The sequence below is a fragment of the Rhinoderma darwinii genome, chromosome 11 (genome assembly GCF_050947455.1).
Source record: "Rhinoderma darwinii isolate aRhiDar2 chromosome 11, aRhiDar2.hap1, whole genome shotgun sequence".
Classification (NCBI taxonomy): domain Eukaryota; kingdom Metazoa; phylum Chordata; class Amphibia; order Anura; family Rhinodermatidae; genus Rhinoderma; species Rhinoderma darwinii.
This window is the reverse complement of record NC_134697.1, coordinates 52888987-52907060: the sequence shown is the minus strand read 5'-3', so window position 1 is coordinate 52907060 and position 18074 is coordinate 52888987. Positions and strand designations below refer to the sequence as shown.

Genomic DNA, 18074 nt, shown 5'->3' with positions numbered 1-18074 from the left:
TAGTTTTCCTTTGATTGAGCACACCTGGCAAACAAATTATCACAGGTGTCTGAGATTGATTACAATGATCCAAAGAGCCCTAAGACACAATACCATCTGTGAGTTTAATTGAAAAACGAATAATGAAATGTTTATGACACTTAAATCCAATGTGCATAATAATTTGGAACACAGTAATATCAATTTATTTTTAGGTCCTATCAAAAAAGAAAAAGATCCAACCTGAACTGGTGTAAACTGATATTTCAGTCCACTAGAAATAAATGGTATCCATCAAAAGATCTCTTCCTTTATATATTTATTTGACAAAATATATGTGAAAAAATTATTATGCAGCTGCCGGAATCCTTCTTTCTCTGAGTTCCTCTAATAATGGGCAGGTGATATTGCTGTACCCCAGCACCCAGTGCTTCAGCATTTTGCAGGGGAAGATAGCCGTTGGTCTACAGCTTTGATAGGGTACCCACACACCTGGTGGATTTGTTGCGGATATTTTACCCGCAGGTCTGCAGCAAAATCTGCATGTGTTATGTGCGAATTTTGCTGCGAATTCACGGCAGATTTTACCCCTTCTACATTAAAAAGGGTGAACATCCGTAACAGAATGAGCATGCTGCGTGTAAGGGGATGATACTGCCCCTTTAAATTGAACTGTCTTCCCTGTGCATCTGTCATGTTTGTTGGTACTTTCATTCTGTGTTCCCTCTTGTGTGGAGTGATGACTGCTCCTGATTTATCTGCATCTATGTGTTATCTAGTGTATGCCTGTCATGTTATTTACAGCCACTAGGTGTCACTGCAGAACCAGTGAGGCTCTGTCACCACATTATAAGTTCCCTATCTTGTACATAATGTGATCGGCGCTGTAATGTAGATTACAGCTGTGTTTTTTATTTAGAAAAACTATCATTTTTAACAGAGTTATAACCTATTTTAGCGTTATGCTAATTAGTTTCTTAATGCCCAACTGGGCGTGTTTTACTTTTTGACCAAGCGGGCGTTGTGGAGTGAAGTGTATGACACTGACCAATCAGTGACCAATCAGCGTCATACACTTCTCTCCATTCATTTACGCTGCAATAGTGTTCTTACTAGATCACTATGTGCAGACACACACACACTAATGTTACTCAAGTGTACTGACAGTGAATATACATTACGCCCACCCTATCTGCAGCACAACCACCAAGTCTGTGTGTGTTCTCGCGGGAGAGAACACAGCGCTAGCCGCCCTGACACTGCTCTGACACTGTCCAATCAGCTGCGGACAGAGACATCACGCCCCCTTGCCTTTTAGTTAGTTAGAAACGCCCCATTGACTGTTCAGGGGGTTATTTACATATCGGGTGCCAAATATAACGGCACCGATATGTAAATAACGGGGGGAGTTAGAAAAATAATTTTACGTGAGACACGGTTTTTTAACAGGAAATAACATGCTGCACATATTTGGGGAGGTGAAAGGTTCTATTTAAAGAGGTTCTGTCACCAGTTTATAACTTGCCCATCTCTTACCTAATCTAATAGGCACTTAGATGCAGATAACTACTGTTTTTTTGTTGTTTTTTAAAAAAACAACGTTTATTATTGAGCAAATTATGAACATTTTTAAATTTATGCAAATTTTTTCACTTTTTTTTTCTATTCACCAAGTGGGCGTTGTATAGAAAAGTGTATGACGCTGACCAATCAGCTTCATACCATCCTAGCTTGATTCACAGCACAGTGTGATCTCGCGAGATCACGCTGTGACGTGACTTCCTGCTGCAGGTCCTTCACCGGAGTGATGGAAGACTGGACAGACATCGCTTCCAGCCGTGGCAGATTCGGATGAACGTCCTGGCACGGGACTTTTCATCTCAGACTGAAAAGGGAAAGTATCACCTATATATTTTACTAATTAAAAACAGTTAGTGAAGAATATAATTTTTTCTAGTCTTTTTTTATTTTCTGATTTTAGATATTTTTATTCTATTTTCTGTACATGATTATGGGGGCAGCCATCTTGCCTGAGCTGTTGTTAGCAGCATTTAAAGATACGCTTTACAGCAGCCACATGGACCATAGGAACCTGTAAACTGGAGATGTACAGTACATTGACTTCTATGGCAGTATATATGAGTATTCTAGGCATGCTCTGTGACCTGTGCCGAGGTCACTATTCAGGGAGGGAGAGGAGGGGAGCTGTGTCCGTCACCTATTGTCAGTGGTGAATCAGTGGCCAGAGTGAAAACTGCAAGATGTCCGAGATGGTATACTCTCATAGGCAGCAAATAAATATTATCCTATGTACAACATTTTTAGTAAAAACAACTCCTTTGCAATTTATCTTTAGTAATTTATGTGAAGTTTTACATTTGACTAGCATTGCCTCTGTAGTTATCAAATGTTAAACATAGTAAACTTGTATTATAGGTTCACATTGGTGTCATAGCTTCTAATCATAATGAAATCCATAACTCCGTACCATCATACGATGGATCCAAGTGACCTATTCACTTTTGGGGTACCCACACAGTTGAAAAATCACAGCATTCTCTGATTTCCAAGCTAAAAATGATCCGCAGCATTTGGATATTTGTTCAAATCTCATCCACATGGCTGGTACGACAATCAGCTGCAAATTTTCTGAGCGCAAGTCTGCACGGAAAATCTGCAGCGTTTTCTTCCCATGTGGAGGGGGCATAATGTAAAGGTTCCATCAAGGTTTCCATGATGGCAAGAATAGCACTTCATGCTGCACTATTCTTGCAGGGTTGCTGCGATCAGCGATGTGCAGAGCCTAAATTTATCCTTTGTTGCTATCATTTATTTATTTTAGTTTGTTTATATTCTGTGCAGTATAGAAAAATGTCTTCTATTGTCGCCTGGAAACTGTTGATATATCAGCAATTCTTATTAATGTGGACATGTCAGCAACTTTATTCTTCCCTCTCTGATGGCAGCATAAACTAGTGGAAGACATGCTGACTTCGGGGATCTGTCACTTATGTGGGAGTATTATGTCATTTTGGAGAACATTTTAAACATTGCAGCGCTCGCATTGTGCTGTGAAGGAGTCTGGCGTATTTGTGTGTTGCCGTTCTCAGTGTCTGAGGGAAGCATAAAGATGCTGACAGGTTCGCTTTAAGGGTATGTTCACACGGTAGCAGGCTTTTACGCCTGAAAAGACAGACTGTTTTCAGGAGAAAACAGCTGCCTCGTTTCAGACGTAAATGCTGCTCCTCGCATTTTGCGAGGCTTCTGTGACAGCCGTAAATTTTGAGCTGTGCTTCATTGAGTTCAATGAAGAACGGCTCAAATTACGTCTGAAAGAAGTGTCCTGCACTTCTTTTGACGAGGCTGTATTTTTACGCGTCGTCGTTTGACAGCTGTCAAACGACGACGCGTAAATGACAGGTTGTCTGCACAGTACGTCGGCAAACCCATTCAAATGAATGGGCAGATGTTTGCCGACGTATTGTAGCCCTATTTTCAGACGTAAAACGAGGCATAATACGCCTCGTTTATGTCTGAAAATAGGTCGTGTGAACCCAGCCTCAGGGGCAGATTTACTAAGATTGCCGTTTCATACGCCAATATTAGTATGAAGCCCACAGGAGTAAGATGTAGGGCTGTAGTAAGAGTAAGATGTGACTAACTTATTAAGTGACACACGCCTCTTAAAAAATTTGTTGAATCTTCTGCTGCCAGTGCACCAGAAAGAGAAATCTATGGCAGCTACTAGCTATAATTATAGTATATCTGCCCCCGCCTGCTAAGTTCTGCCTGCTAAGAATAAAAAAAACTGTAAAAAGTCACAAATTTTTGTGCAAATATGCAATTTACCATAATTTTCAGGTTTTTAACACCAAAAGAATGGCGTAAAATCCTTCATAAATACCCATCTATTAGTACTTTGAATCCGCGATGGTCTTATTGTGAGTGGTCGGTTCTGTCTGTGGCATATACAATGCCAGGATTATATATATTTATGTTTTTCTCGTTGCTCGGATATTCATGTCGTAATGAGCTCTGCTTTATGGTGTATTAATGGAACACTCCAGACTACAATTTATGTCCAGTGCAGTGCGGTGCATAACACAGAGTGTATATACTGCAAACATAGAATGGTGACAGCACCCTGCAACACTAATGCCACCTAAACCACTAAATATAAATAAATATGCACTAAAGCTAAATCTACTTACAAATAGGGAGGTTCTTAGTGCACATTTTGATCAAAAAGTGTTAGCCCACCTGCCACGACAAGGCGACCTCTGTAAGGTGGGAACCTACGCTGCACATACACCCAGAACTGGGACTAAGCCTACATATACTGTATATACAATTGGAGTAAATTTATAAAAAGTGTAATTTTGTCAAATTCACAAAGAAGGCACTCAACCATATGAGAATTTATTGCAAATATTGTATAATGGAGCACACCCATGAAAACCAGTAATTTAGCTAAATGTATTCTTGCATCTGAATTATTTTTGGCCATTTACCAAGGGCAGATTGTAGCCTGTTTACATGTACAGGGGTTCAGAGGAGGCGCCTATATGGCCACATGAAGTTTACAACTTAGATTAAAGGGGTTTTACTATCAGGGACATTTATGACGTATCCACAGGATGCGTCATAAATGTCAGATAGATGCGGGTCCCACCTCTGATGTGGATCCTATCTCTAAAACAGGGCCCCCTAAACCTCGTTCTACCTCTCTGGGCTCCGGCTAACTCGTGCGATTCCTGCCCATAAAGAAGAAAACTACGCTGTTTCCGTAAGTCCCATAGAACCCGCCCCTCTATACAGGGCCCTCTAAACCCCATTCTACCTCTCTGCGTTCCGTCTAACGCCTGTGATTCCCGACCATGAAGAAGAAAACAGCATAGCTCGCTGAGCTACACTTTTTCCGTAAATCCCATAGAACTAAATGGCAGTTACGGAAACAGTGTCAGTCGCATACTACACTGTTTCTGTAACTGCCATTTATTACTATGGGACTTACAGAAACAGCATAGCTCAGCAAGCTGCGCTGTTTTTTTCTTCATGGTCGGGAATCACACGCGTCAGACGGAATGCAGGGAGGTAGAACAGGGTTTAGGGGGCCATGTTCTGGAGATAGGTGTAGGTCCCAGAAGTGAAACCCGCATCTATCTGACATTTATGCCATATCCGTGGATATCCCATAAATGTTGCTGATGGGAAAACTTTAAGTAATCCTCTGATTTTCTCATTCCCTCCGCTTCTCACAATCTCCGTGGGTATCTCATAGATTTTACAAACAAAGAATCATCTCAGTCATCATATAGCAGAGGCGTAGCGAGGCTAACCTGCACCCACGGCAAAGATTCAGTGAAACTACAGCTCCCAGTATGGCCTGATTAACAGTGAGGACCTGCTGGGAGCTGCTTCTTACAAAAAAGAATGATACCACCCAACATCTCGCTTCATATCATACAGTGACTACCAGCCAGAGGCAGAATAAATATTTGTATTCAGTGATTCACAGGTGACATCTTCTCATATTAGAGTAAATTGCAAAACAGAAGAATACCAGGAGTTGCAGAGGTCGAAACCACCTGTGAGCAGAATATCCAAATCAGTGAGCAGAGAGTAAATCCAAAGACAAAGCCGAAGTCCAGTTCAAAGACTCCAAGTAGTCAAGGTGATTTGGGGTATAACCAGGAGCTTGATCAGACATAAATTCACAAGAAATCACAAAGAGAAAACTGAACAGACTCAAATTCTCCACCCTTGGCCCTGATAGGTTGCAAATAGAGAAATAAGATTGGCTCTGTATCTCAAACCAGGGCCACCCAGAAGCTTGGCTAGTAGTCATGACAACCTAAAAGTGACGGACGTTTCCTAACAGATGTAATTATTTGAGCCAAACCTATAAACTTGGTCATGAATGGAACCTGCAGAAAATGACTGATAGATGTGAAATTAATTTGCTACACATGCATGCACCATTTATATGCCAAATATGGTTTAACCCTTTAATTCTTCAGACTTATTAACTTTTGCATTAAACTTATAGATATTCTTTATTACAGTACAATACGTATTTTAGACAAAGCCTACGTTGATGTGTTTTTGAACTGTAATTACTCTTTGTAAAAAGGCAATTTATCCTTTATGTAGTGACGTTTATATAATTAAGTGCTTTTAAGAGTGTCAAAGTTTGGTAAAAATTAACTAAAACTATTTCAATCACTCACTGACCTAGAGAATTATAGATAGCAGTCATTACTCATGCATACCTACAATGCATATATTTAAAAAAGCACAATAGTAAAAAAAAAAAAATTGATTCATTACACTAAGGGTATGTTCACACGGCCTATTTTCGGCTGTTTTTCGGGCAGTAAACGCCCGAAAAACGGCCGAAAAATCAGAAACAGAATGCCTCCAAACATCTGCCCATTGATTTCAATGGGAAAAACGGCGTTCTGTTCCGACGGACCGTTTTTTTGCGCGGCCGTTTATCAAAGCGGCCGCATAAAAAAGCGGCCACAAAAAACAAGTGCAGGTCACTTCTTGGGACTTTTTGGAGCCATTTTCCATAGACTCTATTGAAAACAGCTCCAAAAACGGCCGTAAAAAAATGCAGCGAAAAACGCGAGTGGCTTAAAAAACTTCTGAAAATCAGGAGCTCCTGATTTTCAGACGTTTTTTAAGCCACTCGCGTTTTTCGCTGCTTCCCTTGAAAACAGCTCCGTATTTTCAGACGTTTTTGGTTAAGCGTGTGAACATAGCCTTATTGTTTCCACCTGGTCCATTGGATCATGTGATCTAACGGTGACCCCCATGACTTACTGGTGTCTCTGTGTTCAGAAGGTGTCACCATCTCCTGGCGTGACCCACTTCCGGCTGCCTAGAGCCGTGTGTCAGTAACTGCACGCTACTCTTCCCACTGAAGGGCCGTAGGTAAGAGGTGCGGCGTGGGTAGGTGGGGGGGGATGCAAGAGTGAGTGCTTCCTCAGAGAGAAGAAGATGCTCCTAAGTTGGCTGCTGGCCTTTAAAATGTAGAAAATGCGGTTATAGTAAGTAAAGCCGTAAACAGGGAATAGATGCTGTTAACAACATAAACATATTGGGATTAAAAAAAAAATACAACCAAGCTTTTTTATAGGATGTTAAAAAAAAAATTGTCTGAAGGCATGGCATGTGATAAAATGAACTAAAAAAATAGTCACTTGGTATATCCCCCGCCACTCCAGCGTCACTGCCCCAGTGGTCCCGCCGGTATTTATTAGCTGTCCTGCAGTGACTATGTGCTGACTACCTGCACGTAACCTCTCCATCATCGCTGAGGCCAGTGATTGGCTACAGCGGTTACGTACGTGTAGTCGGCACACCATCACTGCAGGACTGCTAACATAGACCAACGGGAACATCAGAGTGGCGAGACTGGAGTGGTGGGAGATATACCAGAATGTTTCTGTTACTTTTATCCCATCTTCTGACATTTTTTTTTTTCAGCTCTCAGAAGCCCCCTTTAAAGAAACACTAGAAATACGAGGCTCCATAGAAATGCATTGAGAGCCTGAGTTGCAGTTTTCTGAAAAGCACAGTGACTCCAGACAGGTTAGAGTGAAGGAGTGAAGATCACCTGGGCAGTGCCGGACCCGAAGACGACATGACGCAGGGATCGGTAAATTTCTCTGCACACAGCACCCCACTGAAACACCAATGTACAAATGAAGGGGGCAAACAAAGAAACAAGTTGAGTGCTTCTTTAAGGATGAATGAAGAAAATGAGGACCGAACATAAGGCAAAAAGAAAATACTAAAGGGGGTACTTTTCTAAAAATAGTTATCAGTCTGGGAAAATGGTGCAAATGTAATTGGATGTGTGCCATATTAAGAATAATGATGCATGGAAATACATGAATTTTGTGCTATACTTTGGAATACATCCACCAAAAACACCTCACTGAGGTATAGGACAGAAACATTGCAACAGAAACATGCAAAGCTTTAAAGGGTAAATAAACTTTCAAAAAACTATTGACTTGTCATAGTGACATGTCATAAATTTTGATCGGTGGGGGTCCGAGCACTGAGACCCCCATCGATCGCTAAAACAAAGCGGCAGAAGCGCTCAGGTGATCGCTGTGCTGCTTCATTTCTGATCAGCTTGTGGTGCGGTTTTCGGACGGAATTATCGCTGCGGAAAGCAAAATAAAAAACATTGATGCTTACCCCCTCCCTTTTCTCTGCTTGTATTCCGGCCTCCCATAATGACGTTGCAGGCTATGTGGCGCTGTAGCCTGTGATAGGCTGCAGCGGTCACATGGGAAGTAACGACATCCCAGGAGGCCGGACAGCAGGAAGAAGGAGAGCGTTCTGAGTAAGTATGACGTTTTGCTTTTACATAGTTACGTTTTAAGCGGCGTAATCGCTGCAGGTCAATTTGTTAATGTTTACGCTGCGGTTTTTTCCTGCAGCGTGGGCACGAGATTTTCTAAATCTCATCCACTTTGCTGCTACTGTAAATGATGCGGAATTTCCGCACAGATATTCCGTTGCAGAATTTCCGCAGTGTTTACGCTAAGTGGGAACCCGGCCTAAGGAAAAAAAGCAGAGGACGCAAGATGATAAAGGAGAGATGACTACTAAAATAAAATTAATCGTAGATAATGAAATGAAAATATTGCAATGCCAAGAAAATATTCTGAATGTAATGTATTTTGTTTTGTGCAAACTCAAGAGAAAATATTATATATCATATAGCGGATGTAGTAAAAGTATAAACTCCCTCATATTGTATGGAAGAAAACATTTGCCATCACATGCAAAGCAACATCAATATGACACTTCTGTGAACCCTTTTCTTAAGAAAATAACTATAAATGAATCTGGAGCAACTGTTTTTGACGTTGAATTAGCCACAACATTACTAAAAGTAATAAAACCTATACATAATTGGTATTGTTGTAATAATGACCAATACAATAAAGTTAACATGTTATTTATAGAAAAATAAAATAAAACAATGGCAGAATTTATTTTTTTGTCAATGTATCAATTCATCAGTAAGCCGAACTGCTATTCAGGATTCAGGTAAAGCGTGCAGACAACTCAGCTGAAGTGGTGTCCATATTGGTTGTCAGATTTCCCAGAAAGGCCTCATTCACATTAAAGTATTTTAATCAGTATATGTAAGTGAAAACCAGGAGTGGAACTTACATAGTGAGAAAGTGTAATGGAAAGATTCCACGTTATGGACCCACTCCTGGTTCTGGCTTCCAAATACTGGAGCAAAATACTACCGTGTGAAAGAAACCAAACCGTTATATCTAAGGCCCTGTTCACACTGAGTTTTTTTGCAGGCAGAAAAATCTGCCTCAAGATTCCGTCTGGAATTTTGATCTGCCTGCACGCAGTTTGCTGTGTTTTTTGCCTGCGGCCATTGAGCTCCGCGGGCAAAAAAGGCAGCTTGATGTCAATGGGAGTGCTGAAATGGAAACGCCAGCGAGCGTTTTTTTCCGCTCGCAGGAAAAAAACGCCTCCGCCTCCCATTGAAATCAATGGAAGGCGATTTCAGACGTTTTTTGCTGTGGCTTCCGCGGCAAAAAAAACTCAGTGTGATCAGGGCCTAAGAAACCATTCAATAGAATATTTAATAACATGACAAAAGATGAAAATGAAAAGATGTCCGGTGTGCCACCCACAGTTACGATTGAGAGCTCCTGAAAATCAGTGAATCTTGTAGGGGAGTCATTTGCAGTGTCAAAAGAAAAATAAGTGATTGTTCTATTTAGAATGAGCTTTTTGCAGTAGTGCATTGTGCAAAGCTGCCACATCAATGTGTCTCATGTAACTTATCCGCGCTATCCTGGAAAAACAATGTCATTTTTGCTAATATTCAATGATGGTAGAGACATAAAAGACTATGAACTTGGATGACTGCCTTGTCTAAACACTTTTTAAGCTTACATGGTTATATCACCTTGCTAATGTTAATACTGATGCCAGTAGCACATGAAAGTAGATCATTATAATCCGAAAATCAAGTTTCTTAAAATCTGTTTTTAGAAAAGCCAGCTCGAAACAGTCCACTAGCTTACAGGCTCACTGACATATTAAACTCATGCTAAAATATTAGTTGCTGACAATACAAGTGATTCTTACGGCTTTCCCTGAATCCTGACATTTTCCTCTGCTCGTGAGGGGGAATCATTGCACTGAACTTCTGTTTTTTTCCAAGTACTCTCCAGTCTCTTAAGCTATATTCAGATGAACGTGTGCGAAATCGGCCGTGAATACGGCAGTGCGGGACACATTTTCATGGATCCCTCATAGACTTGAGTCTATAGAGGGATCCGTGAAAACTGACAAAAATAGGACATGTCTTTTCATGGGCCCTTCACACGATCTGTTAAAATACCATAGCTTAGAATTTTTTATTTTTTATTTTCATTACAATGCCCAGCTCTGTGCAGCACTGTTGTTTTCCTTTGGCTAGGGCTTGCTCTAGGTCGGATTACCATGTAAAGGACTACAGCTCCCATGATTTCTCACTCCTCTTACGGACATTGCCTCTATTTACAGCTGCTTGCATGCCCCTCTATTACAAGGTGTAAGGTAGTTCTGTAATGACTGTAATGTTCAGAGTAGTGATGTCACACAAGCGGGAGATAAACACCAAGAGCATGGTCATGTGACTGTATTGAGACTGACTTAGAGGCATTTCAGCTATGGACAATATATTAACCCCTTAAAGACCAGGCCAATTTGAGTTTTTCATTTTTATTTTTTTTCCTCTCCGCCTTCCAAAAGCCATACCTTTTCTATTTCTTCGTCGACATAGCCATATGAGGTCTTGTTTTTTGCGGGACAAGCTGTAGTTTTTCATGGCACCATGTATTGTACCGCATAATGTACTGGGAATCTGCAAAAAAAATTATTTGTAGGGTGAAATGGGCAAAAAACAGCGATTACAGCATTTTTTAGGGGGTTTTGTTTTTACGGCGTCCATCAGGCGGTAAAAACTACATATTCACCCTATTGTACAGGTTGATATGATTACGGCGATACCAAATTTATATGTTTTGTTTCATGCATTACCACTTTTAAAAAAATAAAACTATTTGCTAAAAAAATATATGTTTTGTGTCACCATATTCTGAGAGCCATAACTTTTTTATTTTTCCATCAATTTAGAGGTGTGGGGGCTTAAATGTTGCGGGGCAAGCTGTAGTTTTCACCGATACCATTTTGGGGTACATGCGACTTTTTGCTCACTTTTTATTTAAGAGCTAAGGTGACCAAAAAACAGCAATTTGCATGTTTTATATATATTTTGTTTTATATTGTTCACCGAGCGGGTTAAATAACACTATATTGTGATAATTTGGACTTTTACGGACGCGGCGATACCAGTTATGTTAACTTTCATTTTTTTACGTTTTTTGGAACATTATAAAAACATTATAAAAATCTTTATTTAACAGTTTTTTAGTTTTTTTCTTAGTCCCCCTAGGGGACTTGAAGCAGAGATCGTTGGATCGCTTGCATGATATACTGTATTGCATTGCAGTATATCGTGATTCTGACAATCCTCCGGCAAGGCTTCAAAGGAGTACAAAGATGGCAGACCTGGGCCTTTAATACGCCCCCAGGCTGCCATAACAACCACTGTAAACAGCCGATCGTGCCGTGGGGAGGGGCGCGAAGGCGTGTTTGATGACATGTTTGATTCTAACAATTTAAATGCCGCAGTCGCGATTTAAGGTGTTAAACGGGCGGAATTAAAGTGATCTTTGATTCCGCCCGTTGCGGTAAGGTGTCGGCTGTGTAACACAGCTGTCACCCGCTGTGTAAACTTTATTAAATATAATTCCCAAAACATAAAATAACATACACATATTTGGCATGATCACGACTGTAACCACCTGGGCAATACATTTATAATGATCGGTGTATGCTGTTAAAACATTTTGTATAAAAACTGCAGTGGAACTTTTTTTTTTCCTGCATTTTTGCCAAAATAAAAATTTAGTTAAATTTAACGTTAATGTATATGTACCAGAAAACAAAAATGGCACCTACGTTAAGTGTAATTTGTGCTTAAAAAAAACCCCAAAGCCTCATACAGCTACAACAAACAGAAAATAAAAAAGTTATAACTGCCGGAATGCAAAAAGGAAACATAATAAAACTGTTCTTGTCCTCAAAACCAAAATTGGCTTAGTCTTCAAGTGGTTAAGGTGTTAGGTGGGACTACATCTATTAGCTCAGAATTTTGTAATAGGTTATTTAAAAGTGTTTTCTAAACCAGACAACCCCTTTAAAATCATGTTCAAAGGGTTTTTCCAGCAAATAAAAATGCTTTTTAAAACAGCTCACAATAGTGTACTCACCTCACCTAACCCCCGCCACTACCGTTTTGTTGGTGCCTGGACTCTGCTGGTCACTACTTCCTGCTGCAACAATGACGCCCCTATTTAGGGACATGTGACCACTGCAGCCAATCACTGACCCCAGCATTGACTGCTACAATCAGTGACCGGTCACAGGAAGAAGAGATCGGAATGAGTACGGCAAGGTGAGTATCGCTTTTTTTTATGTTTGTACACCATCGTGAGGCATTATAAAAATCATTTAAACATGATTTTAAAGGGGTTGTTTAATTTAGAAAACACTTTCAAATAACCTATTTCAAAATTCTGAGTTAATATATGTAGTCCCCCTTTCCACCTTAACCCCTTGAAGACAGGGCCAATTTTGGTCTTGATGGCCAGAACAATTTTTTTTTTCGTTTTCTTCTTTGCAGAACCCTTTTAATAGCTCTTTACTCCATGATTCTGTGTTTTAAAGCAACCCCCGCAAAATAGAAACTATAAAACGAAAATATATTTACAGTACAAATGAAGGCATTGTTTTATTGTCTAATGTGGGATGTATCATTCCTATGATCTAAATGTTGCGGGAGGAGACAGTAGACGACTTTTTTAAAAATGTCTTTTTACAGGTTCTCTGTTGTTTTCATTTTCAGGAATCTTTGACAACCTCTTTAATAGAATGTACTAGGGTATTTCTTCCTTAGCTAGACTTCTGGAAGACACAGTATTCCATACATTGACAGTCTATATGTCTTAAACATTCTGGCTCAGGGTTTCCCTCCATCACTGCTGTTGCTATTTATATACATAGATATTTCTTTTTTGGTTCAGCCTCTTTTGGAGGTCAAGAATTCAGGTTAAGTATTTACTTGGTTGTCATCTCACATTCTGCACTGTGTTAAATAATTGTATTTGCTATTTTTATATTTTCTTTTATGAATTATATATATATTATCGCCCACACATCATAACTTCTATCCAAAGCAGCTACTCTACTCTCATCAACATAACATTTTGACTACAAATGTTTTTCATCAGACCAGGCTGGATAAAGGGGTTTTTCCTTAAGTGGTTCTTGGGACTTTAGCATTTCATTGTCGATCCTTAGAATAGGCCATCAATTTTTGAATAGTCAAGGTCCAACCTCCACGACCCCCACCGATCAGCACATTGAAGGGGCTTTAATGGGACGAACTGCAGTACCAGGCATTGACGCCTCTACGGACAGGCTGCTGTGCTTGTATAAACAATGAAGGGAACTCCCACGATTAAACAAAGTTAAAGTCCTGGAGAACGTCTCTATGGCACGTCAGTAGGCTATATCATAACTGACTGGTCAGTAGAGGTCTGATTATTGGAATCCCCACAGATCACTAGAATGAAGGGGGAGTCTTAGTTACGCACAGGGTACCCCTTCTGATTGTTTACCGGCATAGCAGCATTCTCACATGGTGCTCCACCACTCCATTAATTTGCAGTGAATAGCAACGCTGTGCAGAGAAAATACAGAAGGGGCCATGTTCTGAATTCAGGTGTGGAATAACTGTGGCCACAGCTTTTCTCCCATGTGACAGCAAATATCCCTGCACCCCGCTCCTTGTTCTCTCATAGTCACATGTCAGTGAATCACAGAATGGGAATCCTGACGTCCTCTTTGTCCATTAACTTTACGGGGCTTCAAATAGCTTGACAAAGGTTTTGTATAAGCCAAAACATTGCCAATGGTATTGTATGGGGCATCTATAATAAAGGATGAAATAACAATATGTTGAAGCCATCTTTTACTTTCAAAGAGGAATCTACCGTGCATGCACAAAGTATGTGTTCGGCCAATATACAGGAGAGGACTGGGGACTCTTCAGTGCGCATGCACGGCCACCACAAGTTTTTGCCGTTGGACTTATCCCTGGGAAACAAGACAAGACAAAAAGGCTGGCATAGCAGGAAGCTTGCCCACTGCAAGTGCTCCAAGGAAGATGTGTATTTGGTGGAGTTTTTTTATTTAGAGTCTGTTAGTACATGTTTTTTTCTGCCATTTTTGGGATAAATGACAGAAAAAACACCATACCTAGAGCATGCTGCGTTATGAAAAATACACCATTGACCCCAAAAACTATAACGCTTTGTGTGTAGTGTTTCTATATCTGGCTGGCGCATTTTTTTTTACTAAAGAATAAATAACCGATGTAAAAAAAGGCAACAAAAAAATTGCCGCAAAAAGTGGTGTGTATATACAGCCTTAAAGGGGTTTTTCCATCTCAGACATTTATGGCATTGCCACAGGATATGCCGTAAAAGTCCGATAGATGCGGGTCCCACCTCTGGGACCCACACCTATCTGTAGAACGAGGCCTCGTAAATTCTGTTCTAGCTCACTCAGCTCCTCCCGGCCACTTCCTGGTTAGATGGTCGGGAGTCACGGAAATAGCCGATATGCTCGCTGAGCTACGCTATTTCCGTAACTCCCATAGAAGTGAATGGGAGTTACTGAAACGCTGTTTCCGGAACTCGGCAGCTACAGAAACAGCGTAGCTCTCCATGCTACGCTGTTTCCATAACTCCCATTTACTTCTATGGGAGTTACGGAAACAGCGTAGCTCAGTGAGCTCGGCTGTTTCCATAAATCCCGACCACCTAAACAGGATGTGACCGGGAGGCAGCGAGAGCCGAGTAATCTAGAACGGGGTTTAGGGGGCAGAGGGGGACCCGCATCTATCAAACTTTTAAGGTATATCCTGTGGTTATGCCATAAATGTCCAAGATGGGAAAACCCCTTTAAGAAAGAAGGAACAGCTGTCTATGTTTTATTTGTATAAACTGCTCACCATTTTTTTTAGTAAGATAATTTCAACTCTGCCCTATATCTTGAACATAGGTAGTATGTGTAGCATGTAATGTTTTTTTTTTTTCTTTTTGCTTCCGCAGCTTAGTTTTAGCGATTGGTGGGGGTCTCAGTGCTCGGACCCCCACTAATCAAAACTTCTGACATGTCACTATGACATGCCAGAAGTTTGTTGAACGTTTAGTTACCCTTAAATAAAAGGATTGCCTGCTTGTAGGTAACACATTACTTTGTAGCATGCTATTTTACTGTGTTGTGATAACAGGCAGAACCTGTACATTACTATTGCATCTGCCTGTCTTTTGGGAGTCTACTGAGCTAATAGGCAGCTTACATTTAATCTCTGCTGAATACTACAGATTTCTTCCCTCATGTCTATAATACCTGTAAAGCTACGTAAAAACGCTCAGCAGAAGATGAAACCTGATAGACTGTGGGGGGAATTTATCAACCATTCTACTCAGTTTTCTGGCATAGAAATTTCGCAAAAGAGCCCAAAAGTTGTAATTTGCCACAACGGCCCAAAAAAATTTCTTATCATTTACAGAAAAAAACTGGCATAAGTTATAGTGCAAATCTACGCCAGCTCCCAACCACCCCTATCAGACAATTAAATATATTTTTTTAAATAATAATAATTTAAAAAAAATACTCACCCCACCACTCCTCTTCTCCCCTCCGCTTCCCCTCAGCATGACGCAACTCATACAACATACTGACACTGGGCTGTATGTGATGCAGCACTGGCGCTGCTCGTTGTCAGGACCTTGTATGAGCCGCGCTGCACACTGTGGAGACCCGGAGGGGAGAAGAGGAGCGGTGAGTTATGTATTCTTTTTTTAGTTTCTGGCTGATGGGGGGGATTGGATGGTGCGCGGCCGCGAACGTTGCGCCGGAATTGTGGCACACGGCCAGCTGAAAGATGCAACACATTTATTGAGAGGGTCTCACCTCTTAATAAACGTGTCGCAGTTTACTCCGTCTTTCTTAAGAGTAGCGTATGAAACGCCAGTCGTAATAAATTCCCCCCTTGTGAGTTAATTTAGTGTCTCATAGTTTGAATGGGATATAGTTTGAGTGCTAAAATACTGCTGTGGCCAAAACTCCAAAATTACAGCATGTGTGAACTTGGCCTTAACTTGTGTGTAGTAATGCAATAGATAAAGGTGCAGCACTAGAACATGTTCACACAATGCATATTTGTGGTAGAAGACTGAAAATCAGTTCCTTTAGGGACGCAGAAAATATTTTCATTTTCACCTCACTGCATTCTGACAACCATAACTGTTTTTCTTTTTTAGGATGAGTTGTATTTTCTCATTGCAGCATTTTAAGGTATTGTTTAATTTATAAAATGATTTTTTTTTCTGGGGGGGGGGGGGGCAAGAACAAAACAATAAATAATTCTTCCATTGTTTCTTTGTCGGGGGCATGACAGAGAGAAAATATTGAGTGGTGAGTTGTTTTTAGAACTGGCTGGCCTACCAAAATTCTCCAAGAGTACATCAAAGACTCATCCTAGAAGTCATAAAAGAATGTAGGTGAACATCTAATGAATGCTAGGCTTTGCTCATCTCAGGTAAGGTCAGTGTTCATGATACCACCATTAGAAAGATGCAACCACTGGGAACCAAGGGGAAACTATCTGCAGGGAGCAGGCACTATCTGCAGGGAGCAGTTAACCCTTGAATGTCTGCTGCGGATCCACAGGTGGGGAACATAGTCTTAGGGCCCTTTTGCTGCCGACATGACAGAAACGTATGGGGAGGAGCGATCGTAGTAAAGAGCACTTGTCCCAATACATGTCTCCTTGTGAAAAGAGCAAACGAACGCCGATCAACAAGCTGTCTCGTTGATCGGCGCTCATTTACATGGCCCAGGTCAGGCTCTGTAAGAGGACCCTTACTGTTGGTGTTCTACAGGGGGCACTGTGTGGAACTCTCTGCCACAGGATGTTGTGATGGTTGATACATTCAGCAAGTTTAAGAACTCCCTAAACTACAGTGGAGGGGGTCCCACGCATACCCGGCCATCTCTACACCTCGTCTCCTCTACTCTGAAGTTTCAAACCTATCAGACATTTGGGGTATATCTTGTGAATATAGAAAGACACACAGTAGCCCCTATAACAGTGCCAGTCACAGTGTTCCCAATAATGCCAGCCACACAGTGGCCCCATAAGGGTATGAGCACACAGGGCGTAAAAGTACGCAGCATATCAGACTTAAATAAAGCAAATTGTAGTGCAGATTTCCTTGTGGAATTGTTGCTGCGGAACACAGAGTTTAAGAAAAATAAAAAGCCAAAACTTACCCCCCCGGGTGTTGCCATAGCGTTCCTCTGGTCTTCATGCAGCCCAGCCTATTGTGTTGAAGCTGCAGCCCATGTGACCGTTGCAGCCTGTGATTGACTGCAACAGCCACATGTAATGAAACGTCATCCCAGGCGGCCGGGCTGCATGAAGAACGGAGTATTGTGTCTTCATGGCGGGGGGGGGGGGGGGGGCTAAGTATAGGCTTTTTTATTACATTTAAATTAAATAAAGTCCACACTCCTTGCCACTCCTGTTCTATCTGACATGGACATGTGAGTAGCCACTAGAGGGCATCCATATGTAAGGGCTGCACTATCTATGATGAAAAAAAGTCATATCCTATTTTCTACGTCCCGGACACAAACCCGTAAATATACGGGAAGGTGTTCGTGGCCGATAGAAATGAATGTGTCAGTATTTTATATTGTATATTTTAAAAACTACGTTCCTGTGCATGAGGCTTAGAAGCGTATTCATCTGTTGCATTTGAATCACATTTGCGGTACAGAGATCTTGAAAATAATGATGAATTAAATAGTAAGTATATAAGAGAGTTGCATAACGTCTCCCCAAAGTG

The 18074-nt window shown here is 41.0% G+C and overlaps 1 protein-coding gene across 1 annotated transcript in view; it reads right to left on the bottom strand.

The window, feature by feature from the left end:
* PIK3AP1 (phosphoinositide-3-kinase adaptor protein 1) overlaps positions 1–18074 on the bottom strand; it is a 124769-nt gene that overhangs the window by 98927 nt on the left and 7768 nt on the right. Inside the window, exon 2 of the mRNA XM_075841493.1 lies at positions 10783–10888. Coding sequence (XP_075697608.1) covers positions 10783–10852 — 70 coding nt within the window. The 5' untranslated portion in view covers positions 10853–10888. The remainder of the gene's footprint in view (positions 1–10782; positions 10889–18074) is intronic.